Raw genomic sequence first — 18508 nt, 5'->3', positions numbered from 1 at the left:
AGGTCACTAGGTCAAATCAAAGAAACACCTTGTGTATGTGATAGAGGCTGTATTTTTCAACTGATCTTCATGAAATTTTGTCAGAATGATAGCCTTGATGAAATTTGGGTCAAGTTTGAATATGGATAAGCTGGGTTTAAAAACTAGGTCTCTAGGTTGAATAATGGAAAAACCTTGTGTATGCAATAGGGGCTGCATTTTACACTGGATTTCATAATATTTGTTCAGAATGGTTGCCTTGATGAAATCTAGGTCAAGTTCTAATATGGGTCATCTGGGGTCAAAACTAGGTCACTAGGTCAAATCAAAGAAAAACCTTCTGTATGTGATAGAGGCTGTATTTTTCAATTGATCTTCTTGAAATTTGGTCAGAATGATAGCCTTGATGCGCTCTAGGTGAAGTTTGAATATGGGTCATCTGGGATCAAAAACTAGGTCACTAGGTCAGATCAAAGAAAATAATTGTTTATACTCAAGATTTTTTGCTCCAATTTTAATGATAATTGGTCAGAATATTTTTTCCATGAAATCATTTGGTCAAACATGTTTACACTGTTATGGTGTGTTATGGTGTGTTTCTCAGGTGAGCGACCTAGGGCCATCTTGGCCCTCTGTTGTAAGTATATCAGAGTACCTTAAGCACATAAATTGTATTACGGTAAGCACATCAGAGTACCTTAAGCACATTTGTGTTACTGTAAGTACATAAGTATACCTTAAGCACATTTGTGTTACTGTAAGTACATCAGTATACCTTAAGCACATTTGTGTTACTGTAAGTACATCAGTATACCTTAAGCACATTTGTGTTACTGTAAGTACATCAGTGTACCTTAAGCACATTTGTGTTACTGTAAGTACATCAGAGTACCTTAAGCACATTTGTGTTACTGTAAGCACATCAGTATACCTTAAGCACATTTGTGTTACTGTAAGTACATCAGTGTATATTAAGCATATTTGTGTTACTGTAAGTACATCAGAGTACCTTAATCACATTTGTGTTGCTGTAAGTACATCAGTATACTTTACGCACATTCGTGTTTTTGTAAGTATATCAGAGTACCTTAAGCACATAAATTGTATTACTGTAAGCACATCAGAGTACCTTAAGCACATTTGTGTTTCTCTAAGTACATCAGTATACCTTAAGAACATTAATTTTGTGTTACTGTTTAACAGGTGAATGATATAGGGTCATCATGACCCTCTTGTTTAGTTGCACCAACACAATTATAGGTCATAAGGTGACTTTCCAGCTTTGATGGTGGAGGAAGACCCCATACAAGTGCCCTCCATGCATTAATTATTTCATCACGGGTGGGCACCTGGGTAGAACCAATGACCTTCTGTAAGCCAGCTGGAGGCTCGAACCCACAGTGAGACAGGTCTTCTTAGTTTAATACTTGATATTGTTAAATGCTGGGATACTTGCCCTTTAGAGTTAGACATTGCAGAATGGCTGGGGATTAAATCATCCTGTGTTGCTGTAAGTACATCAGTATACTTTACGCACATTCGTGTTTTTGTAAGTATATCAGAGTACCTTAAGCACATAAATTGTATTACTGTAAGCACATCAGAGTACCTTAAGCACATTTGTGTTTCTCTAAGTACATCAGTATACCTTAAGTACATTAATTTTGTGTTACTGTAAGTACATCAATATACCTTAAGCACATTTGTGTTTCTGAAAGTACATCAGTATACCTTACATCAGTATACCTTAAGCACATTTGTGTTACTGTAAGTACATCAGTATACCTTAAGCACATTTGTGTTTCTGTAAGTACATCAGTATACCTTAAGCACATTTGTGTTTCTGAAAGTACGTCAGTATACCTTAAGCACATTTGTGTTACTGTAAGTACATCAGTATACCTTAAGCACATTTGTGTTTCTGTAAGTACATCAGTATACCTTAAGCACTTTTGTGTTTCTGTAAGTACATCAGTGAATGTGTTTAAGGTTTACTTGATTGGATGAGGGATGTGCTTGATTTAATAAAAATCATAATATGGACTTTAAGTCAAAAACAGGTCATAAAATTTCATCATATTTGTCAAATAAACAGTGGTGTTTTTGTTTTTAGCTTGACTATTCAAAGAATAGGGGAGCTATCCTACTCGCCCCGGCGTGAGCATCACACAAATGTTAAAGTTTGCGTACCACCCCAAATATTTTCAAAGTCCATTAAGATATTGCTTTGATATTTTGCATAATTGTTTACCATCATGACCCCAGTCTGTAAAAAGGAGGAGGCAACTTGACTGAATTATGGCCCATTTTCGACTTAGAATATGCTTATTGTAATGTTAAAAGTTTTACTCATAGCTTATATTATACTATCAAGCACTGAGAATAGTCGAGCGCGCTGTCCACTGACAGCTCTTGTTTTTTTTTCATATTTCAAAATGTTGAGCAGATCTCAAGCTCTTGTACAACTAAGTAAATCAGTGTACCTGCCTGGTGTACCTGCAAGTTTGTCAGTATACTTATTTATATGTTAATCAATATCCTTTCAGAATACCAGTCAGTTTACCATGAACTGTACCTGCATTTCAAGTGTTGAGGACCTGGTCATGATATTAATTTTGAATTTGAAGTTTACTAGACTTGAGTCTGCAGATTGTGTACACAAAAAAAATGATGGCAGTGTAAATGAATTTATGTTTACCACACTACCTAGAGCATCCTAATTGATTTGGTTGTTTGTTTGATACAGGTTTAATATCATTTTTCAATAAAAGCTGTCAATTAACTTGCTCTGTGTTTCTCGTTCCAGTACCAATATAAACTTGTTCTCTCTGCAAGCAGTTACTGTTGTCCCTGGTACATTTATCTAACCTAACACTTTTTTCTAGCTTGGTACCTTTATCTTGTAAGTTTCCATTGTCTTGCCCAATACCTTGGTCTTGTCTTATACCTTTGTCTAGCCTGGTACCTTATAATAGGACATTCTATCCCTTATTTCATGTTTCTTTTGTCTGTTTTCAGGGTATCTGGCTGTGTTCATATAATCAGTTGGTTGTGGGGTAAACTGTGGATGTTTTTGGAGAATAAGGTCTTTAAGGGAAAATTGTTTGGAGGGGATAGATGGCGCAAAACGGTCACAGACACACCAAAGAAGATTGGACTTGAGGAAAACATAAGCTTGCCAGCAACAGGTACTAGCAAAATTTTGTTATCAGGGAAGATGATCCATAGGTAAATGATTGTAGCTAATTTGGTTTGGTCCCTTTCCTTTCAATTTTGTAGGTTTGAGTCCTTCCATGTGAGAATGTAATCTTTCTTGCTTGTAAGGCAGGTGGTTCTATCCAGGTGCCTGTCCGTGTCTAAAATACAGCCCAGAGGGTATTTTAGGTGTCTAGCTCGAAAGTTGACATGTTACTTAAAGCTTGTATGACATTATTTCCAGCAGCAACAAAGATTTAAATTCATATACATCTAGAGTTGCTGTAGTGCAAATTTGGTATACAAACTATTTTCTTTCCTGTTTTTCATTCCTGTTTTTCATTCCTGTAAAATTGAAAGCAGAATACTTTCCAAATAGATTAATACTTACATTTATACACTGACAACATTTTGGAGTAATATCTTTAAAGTAGGTATATATAGTATTAATTTATAGCCAGTTCTTTCCTATGTCACTGCACACTGTGGTCACTGTATTTCTGGAGGCAATTTTATTGATTCACTTCATTAGTATATCTGCAGTATTTTTAAGCAGGGTTTTCCCTTAAATAAAGAAATATCATGTTGAAGAACACTTATTTTTTTCTGAATATTGAGAATTAATTACAGTGTGAACCATTTGCATTTTGGGTTAATATCTCAACAATCACATTTTTATTATACAATATGTTTACAGTTTGTATCTTAAGCTGTGTTTTTGGCATGTTATATTTTCTCAATAACAAACTAATTCGGTTGTCTTAAATTTACATCAGACAGCAGCTTGAAGTTTTATTATCAGGTTTTCAAGTCTTAGGTACAAATGTAGTCATAATATAAAAGCAATTCTAACACGATCTGCAGCAATTGCTATATAAACATATAGCGAAATCGCCTATACATAAATCTACGATAAAATATGGTTGGGTGTTACATTTCACCCCCTATGATTGTGGCATAAGAAATTTTACATCAGTTCCGTTACATACAAATTATTTCAGGGCCAAACGGTTGAAAAAAGCATTTCCAAAACATAAAAATCATAAAAAGTCATACTGACTTATGTGTAGGACCGTAAAACACGTTTCGATCTCTACGAGCGAATTCTATTAGCTTAAGATTCAGCAGTGACGTCATAAATGAGTGACATAAAGTATGACGTCATAAAGATGTGACGTCATATAAAGTTAAGCTCGTAACTTGTAACACAGGGTCAACTCACCTAATTTGATGATTCTCTTCATAATTAGTTTGCGAGCTGTTAGATTACTAAATTATAAATACTCCTCAGAATTCTGATAAAAAGAAACAAATATCTATACGTACCATTGGCTATGCAACTCTTTCTAACCACAGGGGGTAAATTGTAACAGCATATGACCCGAATGACGTATTACGCTGAAAATGTAGTACTATTTCTTAATTAATATTTTACCTATATGTATTAATTGGAGAGTATTTACCATTAAAGTGCCACTGCCATGGATACCTACATTTAGGGGGGAGGGATGTTGATGTCCTTAGTAGTTTTGCTCCCTAAAAGTGGAGAAGTGAGTGTTTGACACAGTCAGGCTGCATATGACAAGTCTGCTCAAGACAAGTTGAAAATAGAACAAAAATTAGTTTTAGAATTTGGCTGACTGGCTGTTTTAGAAGACAAATGCTGCTTAATATAGGTGGCTACTACAGCAGGTGCAGCTGTATTTGTAAAGATGTTTGAAGTGATACAAGTGTATACAATTATTTATGAATCTGTATTCATTTTTGTGTTTCAGGAGAAGAGGCGATGCAGAGACTTCTTGCCTGTAAGGACCTAGGTTAGAGTGTAATTTTGTCAAACTGTTCTTAATGAATTCTGTGTTTTTAGGATGATTACTTTGTTGTTTGAGCAGTGATTCAGATCTTCATTGGGTGTCAAATAAACTTAGTTTAGTCGACTTTTCAATCAAGAAACTTGTGATCAATGGGTGTTTTACTGATCCAGAATTGAGATGTTCCTTGAAATCAGGCCAGTTCGAATGGGTCATTGGTCAAATAGGTCATATAAATGAGAAACTTGTGTACATAGAGGATGATTTTCATTGTCTTCAGAATGGTCGGATGCTTGTTGAAATCTGTTGAGTTGAATTGGTTTTGGTCAAACTGTCACAGTCAATAAGAAAAATCTGTAGCTAGAGACTGTTTTTCAATGATTTTGAAATGGTCAGGAGTTGCCTTAATGAAATCTAGTCGATTGAATTGTCATCTGAGGTCAAAAACTAGTCATGGTCAATCAAAGAAAACTGTGTAGTGATAAGCTGATTTCAATGATCTTCGGAATTGGCGACTGATTGCTGAAATTAGTCGATTTGAAGGTTAGGTCAAAATAGTATATCTAAAATGCTTGTTTATCAAGATATTTGGTCCAATCTATGAAATGTCGATATTGTTTCCATGAATCACTAGGTAACTGTTTCTGTTTGGTGTGTTTCTAGGTGCACCTGCATCTTGGCCTTGTTTAGGGAAGCTGGTTTTTTAGGGTGGAGACTTACTTTTTGTAGCTGTGATTATACGTATCTTTCACATGGGTGTCTAAATAAATCTTACAGTTTTTAGCTCGACTTTTCAAAGAAAATGTAGAGCTGTTGCACTCACCCTGGTGTCGGCGTCGCAGTCGCCATTAGCTAAAGTTTTTGATAAAGTCAAATATCTCTGTTACTATCAAAGCTATTGACTTGAAACTTAAAATAGTTATTCATTATCAAAGTCTACACCAGGAGAAACAATCCCCATAACTCTGATTTGAATTTTGACAGAATTATGCCCCTTTTTAACTTAGAAATTTTGGTTAAAGTTTTTGATAAAGTCAAATATCTCTGTTACTATCAAAACTATTGAGTTGAAACTTCAAATACTTATTAACTATCAAAGTCTACACCAGGAGAAACAATCCCCATAACTGCGATTTGAATTTTGACAGAATTATTCCCCGTTTTAACTTAGAATTTTTGTTAAAATTTTTGATAAAGTCAAATATCTGTTACTATAAAAGCTTTTAACTTGAAACTCAAAATACTTATTAACCATCAAAGTCTACACCAGGAGAAACAATCCCCTTAACTCTGATTTGAATTTTGACAGAATTATGCCCCTTTTAACTTAGATTTTTTTGTTAAAATTTTTGATAAAGTCAAATATCTCTGTTACTATTAAAGCTTTTGACTTGAAACTCAAAATAGTTATTTACTATCAAAGTCTACACCAGGAGACACAATTCTCATAACTATAATTTGAATTTTAACAGTTATGCCCCATTTTAACTTGGATTTTTTTTTTTACTGGCAAAGCTCAAATTCAGAGTCAAGCACTGAGAAAAGTCGAGCGCGCTGTCTTACGGACAGCTCTTGTTAATTGCAGTTATAACCCACTTATATACAGTGCCCAAGGCGAGCTAGTATTATTGTCCCATGTCCAGTTTGTCATTGTCATCACTTTGACTGTTATTATTCTACAGGTGGCCCAATATTAATGAAACTTGGTAAGAATTTTTGCCTGAATAAATTCATGGACTAGTTTGATACTGGGTTACATTGGTGAAAAAACTAAGACATTTGGTTAGATAATAAAAACCTTTTTAACACTCCAAAGAGCACATACTGTAACTCCATGAAACTGTCAGAACGTGTCCATGAAATTGAGTTAAAATTTTAAACTAGATCAAATTATAGACAAACCTTATTGCTGTTCGAGACAAAAATATCTACTTTCAACCTTGGTTTAAATCCTAGGCAAAAATTAACACTCCAGAGGCCAAATTTTCTTCAACTTGGTCAGAACGCTTTTTTCTGTGAAATGTAAGTCAAATTTGCAGGGGCTTTTTAACAAAAATTGAGAAGGTACCTGTGCCTGTGCCTGTCCATTTGGGAAATGTAAGTGCAGTTTTTCTCTCTCAAAAATTGGAAAACATAGTGTGACATTTCCAAAATCCAGGAAAACTCAGATTTTAATGTATATTGAATTTCAGTATTTTAGGATTAAAATCTACTGCCACAGACGATGATATAAAGAAGTATTATAGGAGACAGGCTGTTCTAGTCCATCCTGATAAGGTTAGTGAAGACTTACTCCATTTTCACCAGACCATTTCGTATCAGTTATGGTAGTTGATTGAAACATCACTAAATGAGCCGTGCCATGGGAAAACCAACATAGTGGGTATGCGACCAGCATGGATCCGGACCAGCCTGCGCATCCGCGCAGTCTGGTCAGGATGCATGCTGTTCGCTAACAGTTTCTCCAATTCCAATAGGCTTTAAAAGCGAACAGCATGGAGCCTGACCAGACTGCGCGAATGCGCAGGCTGGTCTGGATCCATGCTGGTCGCAAACCCACTATGTTGGTTTTCTCATGGCATGGCTCAAATAGGGATTCAGCCACAAATAAATATGAATAACTAATATGCTGCATTTTCATGGATTCAAGTCTCTGATGGTATGCACACTCAATAGGATATATTTATTGCACTTTTATCAGTTACTTACAAAAAAACTAATGAACAAAACGTTAAATTATACATTTATGCATAAAAGATATACGCTGCAAAAAGTTTGCCTGTAATAGTTTGTAACCTCTTCTTACCTGGTGCTTTTGCATCGATATATGTTTTCCTTCGTTTAAGTTAGCAACCGTCTTAAGTTCTAAACCACCTCATACATAAATTGGGTTCAGTTGTTTTAGCAACTAATACTGCATCTAGAAAACACTGTTTGACAAAAGAAAAACTTGTGTGTATTTTTCATATAAGATCAGAGGTTGCACAAGCCTGAACTTGCAACATTTGAGTAGGACAGGAATCTTTGTGACATGAGCATATGCATGTTGTGTTGATGCAGTTTACCATACCAAATATAAATACATACTCCTCACACTTGCCACATGACTGGATCTTGATTAAATATAGAAAGAGCTACTTTTCATTACATGTGAAATAAACAGTATAAGCAAATACAAATCTGCCAAATGAAATATTAACATACATTCTTATTAACATAAAAGCTCTGATCATTATGTGATATATTTTCCAGAATCAGCAACCTGGTGCAGAGGAAGCATTCAAAATTCTCGGACATGCCTTTGATCATATTGGAGATGCTGTAAGTAACTGCTTTGCTGAGTTTCAGATCTTGAGTGTTTTCATTGAAGACTTCGAACAACTAAATTTTGCACAGTTTTGCATGTTAAAATAATGCTGGACTTTGTTTACCTTCCTCCACCATTAAATGGGCATGCCAGTACTGGTGCCAGTTATTGCCACATTTAGAATGAATTTATTTTCATTTGTTAGTAATTGATTAGTGATTCATTTAGTTCAAGGCAGTATTAGTTCATTTAAGTTAAAAGTGTAAGTCTTGCAGCCCAAATAAATCTTATGAAAGATTCCGAATACTCCACAGACTTTTTCATATGTTTTGAATATCACGATATTGTGACATTAATTTAGGGACTAGTCAATCACATTTGATCAACATTTAATGACATTTTTTACTTTTTGTATATTCTTGTAGAGAATTATTTAAGGAACAAAAAGACCGATTACATAGAGTTAGATTCCTATTTGAAATGTATATTTTATTATTTTTATAAAATTTTGTAATTACTCCCCTTTGATATGAAAGTATATAAAAAGCTGGGTATTTCTTTTTGTTTCGATACAATGTCTAGTTTTACATTTGCATTTGATAGACATATCAACTATTGAACAATCTGAACCAAAATGCAAGTTTAAAAGCTGTGTGTAGCTTCTGAATTCATTTATTTCCAATCTATCTTGGTTGCGCAACCAACCAAGATAGGCAAAGGGAGGTAATAATAATTTTTCAAACTTGCGTTTCTAATGAATTCCATCTAAATACATAATTTTTAATGCAAATATATTACAATATGTCTAATATTTATACATTTCCTTAGGCAAAGTATGTTTATCAAATTTATACTCTATACAATAACTCTATCTTGGTTGGGCAACCAGGATAGGAAAAGGAAATTTTAAAAATACCTCCAGTGAAAATCTAATTTGTATTAAGTGTTAAGTGAAAATAAATGAGTGTAAATGATCAGATGCTAAAGTTTCGAACAAATCCGTTACATGGCCAAAATCTGATTATCAACCTTTAAAGTTTGAAAGCCCACATAGGCGACGACCTAAAGCTTGAAAAGTCTTCTGTAATCTGTTATTTATTTAACATCATTAATTTCATCTTCGGTTAAACCATGTTGATGTGTATTACTTGATTGTCATATGCTTAGTTCTATTTAAAAAACTTAAGGAAAGCATATAAACACTTAAAATGGATACATTTGATATACTTTAGGATTAACTGAAAGTCAGTTCAATCAATGGACACAGATAATGGAATATGTAAAAAGTATTATTTGCTATCAAATTATCTACTCAGTTTACACCTATTTTTGCCATTTTGGGACCTGCAAAAGTGTTCCCTATAACCTTGGTTTAGCTGTGGCTGAGTTTTATCTGGAAAAACAAAGGGCAGAAATTATGCATTTTAAAAGTACCGGTATTCACTATATTGGAGATGTTCTTAAGACTTTGGTGTATTCAAGATTTACTTTATGTGATAGTTATTACATATGTGAACATTCTGTATTTCTTTTATATATTTCAGTCGAAGCGTGAGGCATATGACCGGCAGCTACAGGAGGCTAAGGAGGCTGAAGCAGCTATGGTATGCTGTTTTATTAAATAGAAAAAAACTTGAGTTGAGGTATGTTTCAGTTGCTGACTTGTGCCACATGTCTCTTATTGCTGCAGGTTCTTCACAGTCAGTTCTTTATAAGTTGCTTTTAAAAGTTGAAAAGTCACCTTGAAGTAAAGTGCTTGGGTCTGACCCAGCAAACTAGTCATTAAAATACATTTGGAAACATATATTTTATTAATGAAAGAAAATTCCTCCACAATTGTTACGTCTCCCACCACACAGTGGGAGACATATTGATTTACTCCTGTCTATGTGTCTGTCACAAAGCTTGTCCGCACTCTTTAAGTTACATTATCTATCCGATCTTCACAGATTGAAAAAAATGGTTTGAACATAAGTCCAGGCAAGTTCGATAAACTTAGCCAAATCAGCCAGAGTTTGAAATGCCTTGAATATTGATGAAACTCTCAACAACCAGACCTCCAAAAATTCACTGATCAGAGCCATTGCACCCAAAACTTGATTACTAATATTACGTGTATTTTTTAAACATCATTATATTTCTCCGGTTGAAACCTGTGGGATGTGTATTTGATTTATTGCTTAGTCCGTTTCATTAGGAAGTTCACGTCAAGGCATATTTGTAATACTTTAGGATTATAAAAATCATTTAAACTTGAAAATAATGGAATATGAAAAAATTATTGTCGATGATCACTCAGTTTTATTTTTTGATTTGGGTGCAATTTCCCTCTAGGTTATTGGCTTGATTTAATTAAAAATCAAAGCAGCTAATTTCTTTTAAAACTACGGTTATTTTGGAATTTCTTAAACTTTGGTAGATCAGATTTACATGGAGTATTACTATGTGACTTCTGTTTTTTTTATATATTTCGTCGAAGCCTTGGATTATGAACCGCGCAGCAGGTTCTAAAGGTGAACAGCTAGGTATGCTTTCTATTAAATGAAACAGAACTAGTGAACCAAGTTAGTGCGACGATGCCCTTCATTTATTGCGTGCAGTTCTTCCAATATTTCATTGCTTTATTAGTCTTTTCAAAGATTGACATAATCACCTTGGAAGTAAATTGTCTTGGACTGACTCATCTTGTCATGAAATCATTTGATAAACATTGATTTGTTTACTGACAAGGACAATCCTCCACATTGTTCTCCCCACCACCCGGCCAGACATTTTTTTTTTTTGTTGTTGTTGTCGCATCTTTTCATTTTCTATCATATTTAACCAAACTGTGAAAACTGTGTTTGTGTCCTCACCCTAACCCCACCCACCCACCCAAACCCAGGCAGTTTTAATTATTAATTTGATTTTGATGAAACTTATCTTTGGAAACATCTTAACTTTGCTCAAAATTATGTGTTGCCATTCCCAACCTACTGATCCATTTCGGCGTGGGTACAATTCTCAGAAGCGTTGTTTATAAAATCTAGTACTTTGTTTATTTCAGCGTGAATTTAATGACCTTCTGACAAAATTACAAGAGAAAATCCAGCAGGCCAGTAACATGATGCGATGTGACAATTGTGGCGGGAAACATAAGCGTGTACCTATAGAGAGACCCTGGTATAGTGCTCGCTTTTGTGATAGGTGTAAAATTCGACACTCAGCTAAAGAGGTAACAAGCATTTGTAATAGTAAGTGACAAACAGTAAATAGTAGGCTGGCAATTATGGACACTCATCCGTTTTGTTTTATAAGAAGAAATTTGATATATCGGTGGATTGGCTGAAAAACAAGATGTATAAATCATCAAAAACTATTATAAAAGTACTACGGCTTTGTTAGTGTTGAAGAAATGTATAGGTTACAGTTTATATGTTGGACTTTGGAGACAATTCAATTAGCTGGTATGTTAAAGCATGTATTGTTAGGGTTTTACAATACTCTTGTCATCTTACATATTATATATAACAAAAAAACTTACAGAATTTTCATATAATTTCAAATGCTTAGAAACTTGCATATATATGATATCATAAATTTACCTTGAGAGTTAACATAGTCACAAGAATGAGTATCCTGTCTATCAGTGTTAAAAATGGATACATGCAACCTTAAATAGTCATTCTGTTACAGGTATTTATTGTTCTGTTAAATTCATGATTTCATTGGACACCTCAGTTTGTTTTTAGCCCTCGCTGTATTAAAGGGATGGAATGCTTTGGAAAATGATAGGCTGAACAGGGCAGTGTCTACACCACATATATTTAGAATGTGAGAAAGACAGTTGCGTATTCACTGTTGTACCTACAGATCAGTGTTAACAATGACGTTCATTTTCAGGGTGATGTATGGGCGGAAACATCCATGTTAGGATTTCTCTGGCATTATTACGCTTGTATGGAAGGAAAGGTGTTTGATATTACAGAATGGGTAGCTTGTAAGGTAAACTAATGATCACATGGTTCAGTGTTGTATCTGCATATTCTCTTTAATTTGTTTTCTTCTCAAGTAGGAATTTATGAAATTACTTACGTTTGTCAATGATAAAGATCTATCAACTGAGAGTTATCATTTTGCATCAGGTTTCACTATTCATCCATAGACTGATGCTAATAAGACATGATCACAATATTTATAGTGAAATGCTTGTACTTGTTATTCATAAATTGTGAAAAGAAGTTAGCGGATAAGCAAGTTTTTTTTCTCATATACTTCCTGTATAAAGGTGAATATTTATGTATTAAATGTGGTGCTCAATAAAGAAATAATGAGTTTTTTTTTAATCTGTATTTGCAGAAGGAATTTTTCAAGCACATGCAGGCAAATGCCCATCATGTGTTCTATCGTATTGCCACTGAAGGTAACAGGGGACATAGAGGACGATCAAACAGTGATAAACATGGTCAGGACACTGCTGGCGCTAGGTATATATGAATTATTTATAAATGTACCATGATATCTTATTGACTACCTAAAACTTTGAGGCTTACTGAAGATACAGTTTGTTAAAGGAACGTTTTGCTATTGGTAAATCAGTAGCATTTTAAATCATGTGCATGAAAATTATATGCAGGTCAGAATGGGAGCAATTCAAAGAGCATTTGTTGCAGCAGTTTTGCATAATTTTCACTAACTGATTTTAGATTAATTTTAGAACAAGTTCTACAACTTTATTAATCACTCCTAATGCCTCATTCCTGATGATGTCCTTTGCTATAAAGGTATGAGATAAAAGAAACCTGTTTGTCTTTTAATGCTGAGTTCCAAGCAAAGGTGCAATTAATATAAAGTTACTTTGAAATTACTTGTGGGATAGTAATTTTCTTGGTTCCTTCAGCCCATGACACTATCTGCATATAAGTGGAATCCAGTAAGTTATCCGTAGGCAATCTGCTTTTAACGAATTTGTTCAACAGTCATAGTCCCTATGAAAGTAGCTTATTGGAGTAAGTTTGTACTACGAAATAAACTTTTTGGTATTAATATAAATTACTATTTTAAATCTACAGTTAAAGAAATATAAATATTCAAAATTAATGATTATATAATTATATAATTATATATATATATATTATATTAATTAAACTATTATATATACTATTTATATATATATATAATATATATGATTGGAAATTAAGCTTGAAAGATATTGTTTTATCCTGTACACATCAATAATTCACACATTATTTTTGAATAACAGTCCAGAAGGAGATCTGGAGGATTTTATAAGTCACCTGTTTCACCAGGCCATGAACACTGATGGTACGTCATCTTCTCAATCTTGGCAACCTCCTCAGTCTAACGGACAAGCTTGGAACTCAGCTGCACCCTCTCATCCAACCACTACTGCTCCAGGAAAACGGCAAAGGAAAAAGAAGAAGAAACATTAACACCAGCATTAATTAGGAATTAAGAAATCGGCCTTATGATAAAATGGAATGTTACTCGAAAATGATTTCTGCTTAAAGAAAAAAGACTTGGAGAGACTGAGCTAAAGTGGTTGTTCCATGGGTTAAACTTTATACCTTCAGTATGAGAGAAGGCTAAGTTTAATCGTAAGAGGTGTTATGTACAGAGAATGTTGGTAATTGAACAGAACAGAATAAAAATGATTTGACTTACCACTAAGTTCAGTAGGTAGAGCATTTGACATCCGGTCAAGTGTGTTTTTTTCTTGGTGATGATTGACTGAAGGCAGTGTGTCTAAGATCATTCATCCTCTACCTCTGATTGATGTGGAGAAGGTGTAAGTTACATGCAAAGAACAATACTGGTAAGGAACCAAGGAACCTGACCAGCATTTATCACCGAAATACTGTTAAACAGCAATAAATCCCACAAAGTAGTAAAGAAAGTAAAAGGTTTTAACCCATCAAAATATAGTTCTTAAGGTTAATGTGTTGTATTCCCAGTTGCATTTTGGAACAAAGGATATATTATCACTCAGTGCAAAAAGTGGCTAAGTGACTATATCACGGCTGTTATCCACGTTTTTGACCTGTGGTGACTGTATGTCATTAGGTTCTGAATTAACTTGTCTGCAAGGTATACCTACCTATGTTCAATATATTGTTGACTTAGACTTTGCAGTACTGTAAGTTGGGTAAAATTCGCAATGGCTTTAATTTCCCTAATTTTTGTGAAAAATGCCACATGTGCATTCAAAATATTTGTGAATATAAACCTTTAGCCTGCTGGCAGCAAGTGATTCTGCCATTGCGACCAGTGTAGACCAAGATCAGCCTGCACATCTGTGGTCTGCACTGTTTGATAGTCAGTAAATTTTCAGTGAACACTCCTTCAAATAATAAATGGTATTGCCTAAATTGAATGATGGACAGTCCATCTTAGAAATTTAGCAGGCTAAAGGTTAATCTGTATCATGTCTTAAAACATATTCACTCAAGTTCTGCAAATTCCTAAATTGGTGAACGCAGCTGCTAACTATGATATCGCTAAATGTAGCCTTTGTGAAAATTAACTTATCTACAGTATATAGCAGATGTATTACATGTTTAGCTTGTTACGTCAGAGATTATTTTATTAAATAATGTATAATTTATCTCCTTTTGGTGGAAATAAAAGATGTTTAGTTTTTGTATGGCTAGCTTTGTGTTAAAATGGTGCATGATATAAGATATGTGATAACAGAGCTTGGAACATAGACATTGGAGAGGTTGAAATTTCATTTGTGTATTGATATGTGTCATGCTGTGGAATCGTTTATTTGTATGAGGAAGGAACTTTTTTTGTAGATTTTGTGGTTGATTTAGTCTGCGGTATTTAATTCCAAGGATAAAAAAATCCAATATATTTCTCTTTGAACTTAAAAATTGATGAATACAAGATCCAAAAGAATAGCAGTTTTTGCCAGAACCTCAAAACTTTATGCAGATTGCATGATTCACATTTTAAATCATTTGCCTTAATTAGTAGGGAGAAGCTTTGATCAATTACTAAGTCATGTTATTATCACTTTGTATATGAAATTTCAGTATTTGACATGTGAACATACATACATGAAATCTGAACCTTACTGTTATTTGAATAGATGGAACAAATGCTATTATTTTTGTTTGTAGATGGAAACATTATTTGGAAATCATTCATAGCTCATTTCTAGGGTGAGAGTGTTACATTGATAAATCTTGTGTGTCTTTCATCCAGTATTTGTCTCATTGAGGCCCTTTTCATTTCATTTCATGTATTCATTTAAAGAAATGATGTTTAAAGATATTTGTTCTAAAAAAATTTGTTAAGTTGGTTACAAGAGCTGGTTCCTAGGTTATAAAACTATAGTTTGTTACCAGACTAAGAAGCTTATTTACCTGCATTGAAAAGGGGCGTCATTTGGTGTTTAAGATGAGCGGTATGAGCCTGTCAGTGCAGGTGATCTGATGTCGGTGGGTTTTATTAGACAATCGGTTGTTATACTTTTCAAACCTTTGGCAGGCATTTGAATGTTGTAGGAAGGTTAATACCTGGTAGAATACTATGATTTGCAGGGATGAATAAAAAACATTCAAGTCTGAAGTGTAAATGGTTTTGACCATCTCAATGAACACTTCATTGGTAATATTGAAAGTATAGATGCTGGAGTGTCAAACTTGCAGTAACCTTATTGTTATTTGTGAAGTCCAGTTTTGGTCAAAGTTTCAAGGTCCGACTGTCCCAAACAGTTGATGGTTTTACAGTTAATTGATAATCAAGAATTGTCTTGGGCTAGGATTGAAAAGTTGATTACAACTGTTATCATGCCAGCAGAAACCATATTTTGAGATAGTAGTAAGGACATTAACAGGAACGTTAATTTTTGCTTTTTGGGTTTGATAATCTCACAAACCTTTGCCCTATATCAGGAGAAAACATTGTTAAGAGATTGTTCATGACCAGGTAAGATTGACCCTCCAAGTCTGTTTTACGAGTTTCTATTTGCCATGTTCAAGTCCGATTCAGTGATATTTACTTCACCACAAAATGAAACGCTTGGCTAGGTATTAAATGATAGAATGGTTTCATTCAATAACAGCAGTATGTCCTTTGATTTTGACGGTCATAAGTAAATAAATTGTTCTAGGTTACAGTACCAGTGGATTGCAATTATGAAAGATTTGCAATAATAACTGAAAAACTAGGGCTAGACATGAACTTTAATATGAATGTTGGTGCATTTTTGAATGACCATAATATAAGATTTTGTGAGTCTTTAGGCTAAAAAATGTCTCATTGACCTGAACAGTTTTAAATCTACTTTCTGGTACGAAACTTGATAAAGCTTGGGCGTTAGGACACAAATTTAAGTGGGTATGGTTGATAATGACAGAGATGAACTGTTAAATATTAAGGCAAATGGTTCCAATTAATCAATTGAATTTAGAAGCATGACTTTTGTTTACAGAATGAGTCAGAGGTATTTAATTTAAAGTTGCATTTGCTAAACTTATGACGTCATCAAGGTGAGCATTCTGTGTTCGACGAGCTCTTGTTTACCATTGGTCAGTTTGAATATTATGCTCAGAAACAACCATTTGGATGCTAAAATGTTGAGACAAGTACAAATGCAAGGCCTTGACAATGCAAGTGTGATCCTCGTATTATGGTGTGTGAAAATTTGATTAAAAACCTAGGGTTGTTATCTTTTGCCCAATACACATTTTTGTGCAGGCAATTTGACAGTTGTTTGTGGAGAACTGGTTAATACTGGTTAGAATACTAGGAGTACAGTTGCAGTAAGAACTAAAAAAAACATTCCAAGCTTTGAGAATGTCAAACTGAGTTATGACCAGTCTCAAATGAACACTTACATTGGTAAAAATTATGTTCAGAAATAACTAGATGCTGGAGTGCAAACTTTGCTTTATAACCTTTACATTGTTTCATTTGTGGACATTCACAGTTATGCTGTACTTGAAATATGCCTTTCATCTCCTGACTGTCCTAAAATGGGTGATGGTTCATTAGCATTAATTTTCTAGTAAATCATAGTTTTAGAGGTGAAAATGTCTTAGACACGAGATTTAAAAGTTGTGTACTAACTTGTTATACATCCCTTAGGCAAAATACTTTGGAATGTGGGATTTTAAAGTAACGTATATTTTTGCTTATATTTGTTTGATAAAGTCTACACCAAACCTCTATGATCACAAACTATATTTTAATGGAAAGCAAAATATCCATTCGTTAGAAAGATCTGGTTCCATTTTGACGAGGTAATGATATTAGACCACTTCCCAAATAGGTCCCGTTTTAACGCAGTTTTTACATACTTGCCATGTTTAAGAACCTGTCTCAGTTGATATTTGGCACTATCACCACAAAAATGATATGTCTGGTTATTTATTACACACTTATAGAATGGCTTTCCGTTCAATAATCAAGAGTTACTGTCCTTACTGTGTTGGTGCACCGTAAAACCCAAATAAGTAAATAAATAAATTGTTCTTAGGGACATATAGTACAAACAGTGGACTTGCAAATTATGAAAGGAATTGTGTAATAATAAAGAAAAGAATAGGGTAAATGTGAAGTTAAACTATGAATTGTTTGTTGCATTTGTTGATATTAAATGTATATATGAAGAGATTGCTTGTGATAGTCTTTAGGCTAAAAAAATGTTTACTTCTTTCTAGTCTTACTGAAGAGCTGCTTTTACTGGCATATTCTAAACTTTTGGTAGCAGAAACTTGTAACTAAATGGTTCAGAATATGTTGCTGTTAGGGAAACATTTCTACAGTGTTGGATATTGGTATAAATACGAGACTAACTTTCAAAAATATTAAAGCAACATGCTTCCAGATTAGCATCAAATTTTGAAATTTAGAAAGCACTGACTGTGTGTAAGTAGTTACAAGAAACAAAATGAGGATACAGTAGGTCATTGAGATTTAGGAAGAATTGATTTATGATTAAAAGTCTTTATGCTGTCTGTAAAATGTGTTGAAGCTCCATACTTCGAGAGCTCTTGGCTCTTTACTTTGTGTTTTTCCAAAGGTTTCAAAAATATAAATTTGGAATAATACAGATTTATGATTTTTTGATAAATTATAGGAGGCATGCTTCTTTAATATTTCCTTGTGGGGTTATGGATGAATAAATCACAAAATACTGACTTGCTTGACTAATATTTTCATTCTGTAGTCAACAAAAGAATACTAGGTGGTTGATTTAAAGTTA

General features: G+C 33.9%; 1 protein-coding gene across 1 annotated transcript in view; it reads left to right on the top strand.

Annotated features, from left to right (window-relative positions):
• The window catches only part of LOC123525030 (dnaJ homolog dnj-5-like), a 33821-nt gene extending 18890 nt beyond the window's left edge, over positions 1 to 14931 (top strand). Inside the window, 9 exon segments of the mRNA XM_053538244.1 lie at positions 2998 to 3167; positions 4950 to 5007; positions 7178 to 7262; positions 8238 to 8306; positions 9837 to 9896; positions 11339 to 11506; positions 12175 to 12276; positions 12631 to 12758; positions 13535 to 14931. Of these exon segments, the coding sequence (XP_053394219.1) occupies positions 2998 to 3167; positions 4950 to 5007; positions 7178 to 7262; positions 8238 to 8306; positions 9837 to 9896; positions 11339 to 11506; positions 12175 to 12276; positions 12631 to 12758; positions 13535 to 13724 (1030 nt within the window). The 3' untranslated portion in view covers positions 13725 to 14931.
• The last annotated feature ends 3577 nt before the right edge of the window (positions 14932 to 18508 follow it).

Source organism: Mercenaria mercenaria, chromosome 3 (genome assembly GCF_021730395.1).
Source record: "Mercenaria mercenaria strain notata chromosome 3, MADL_Memer_1, whole genome shotgun sequence".
In the NCBI taxonomy this organism is placed as follows: domain Eukaryota; kingdom Metazoa; phylum Mollusca; class Bivalvia; order Venerida; family Veneridae; genus Mercenaria; species Mercenaria mercenaria.
The sequence above is the reverse complement of the archived record's forward strand: the minus strand, read 5'-3'. Positions and strand labels throughout refer to the sequence as shown.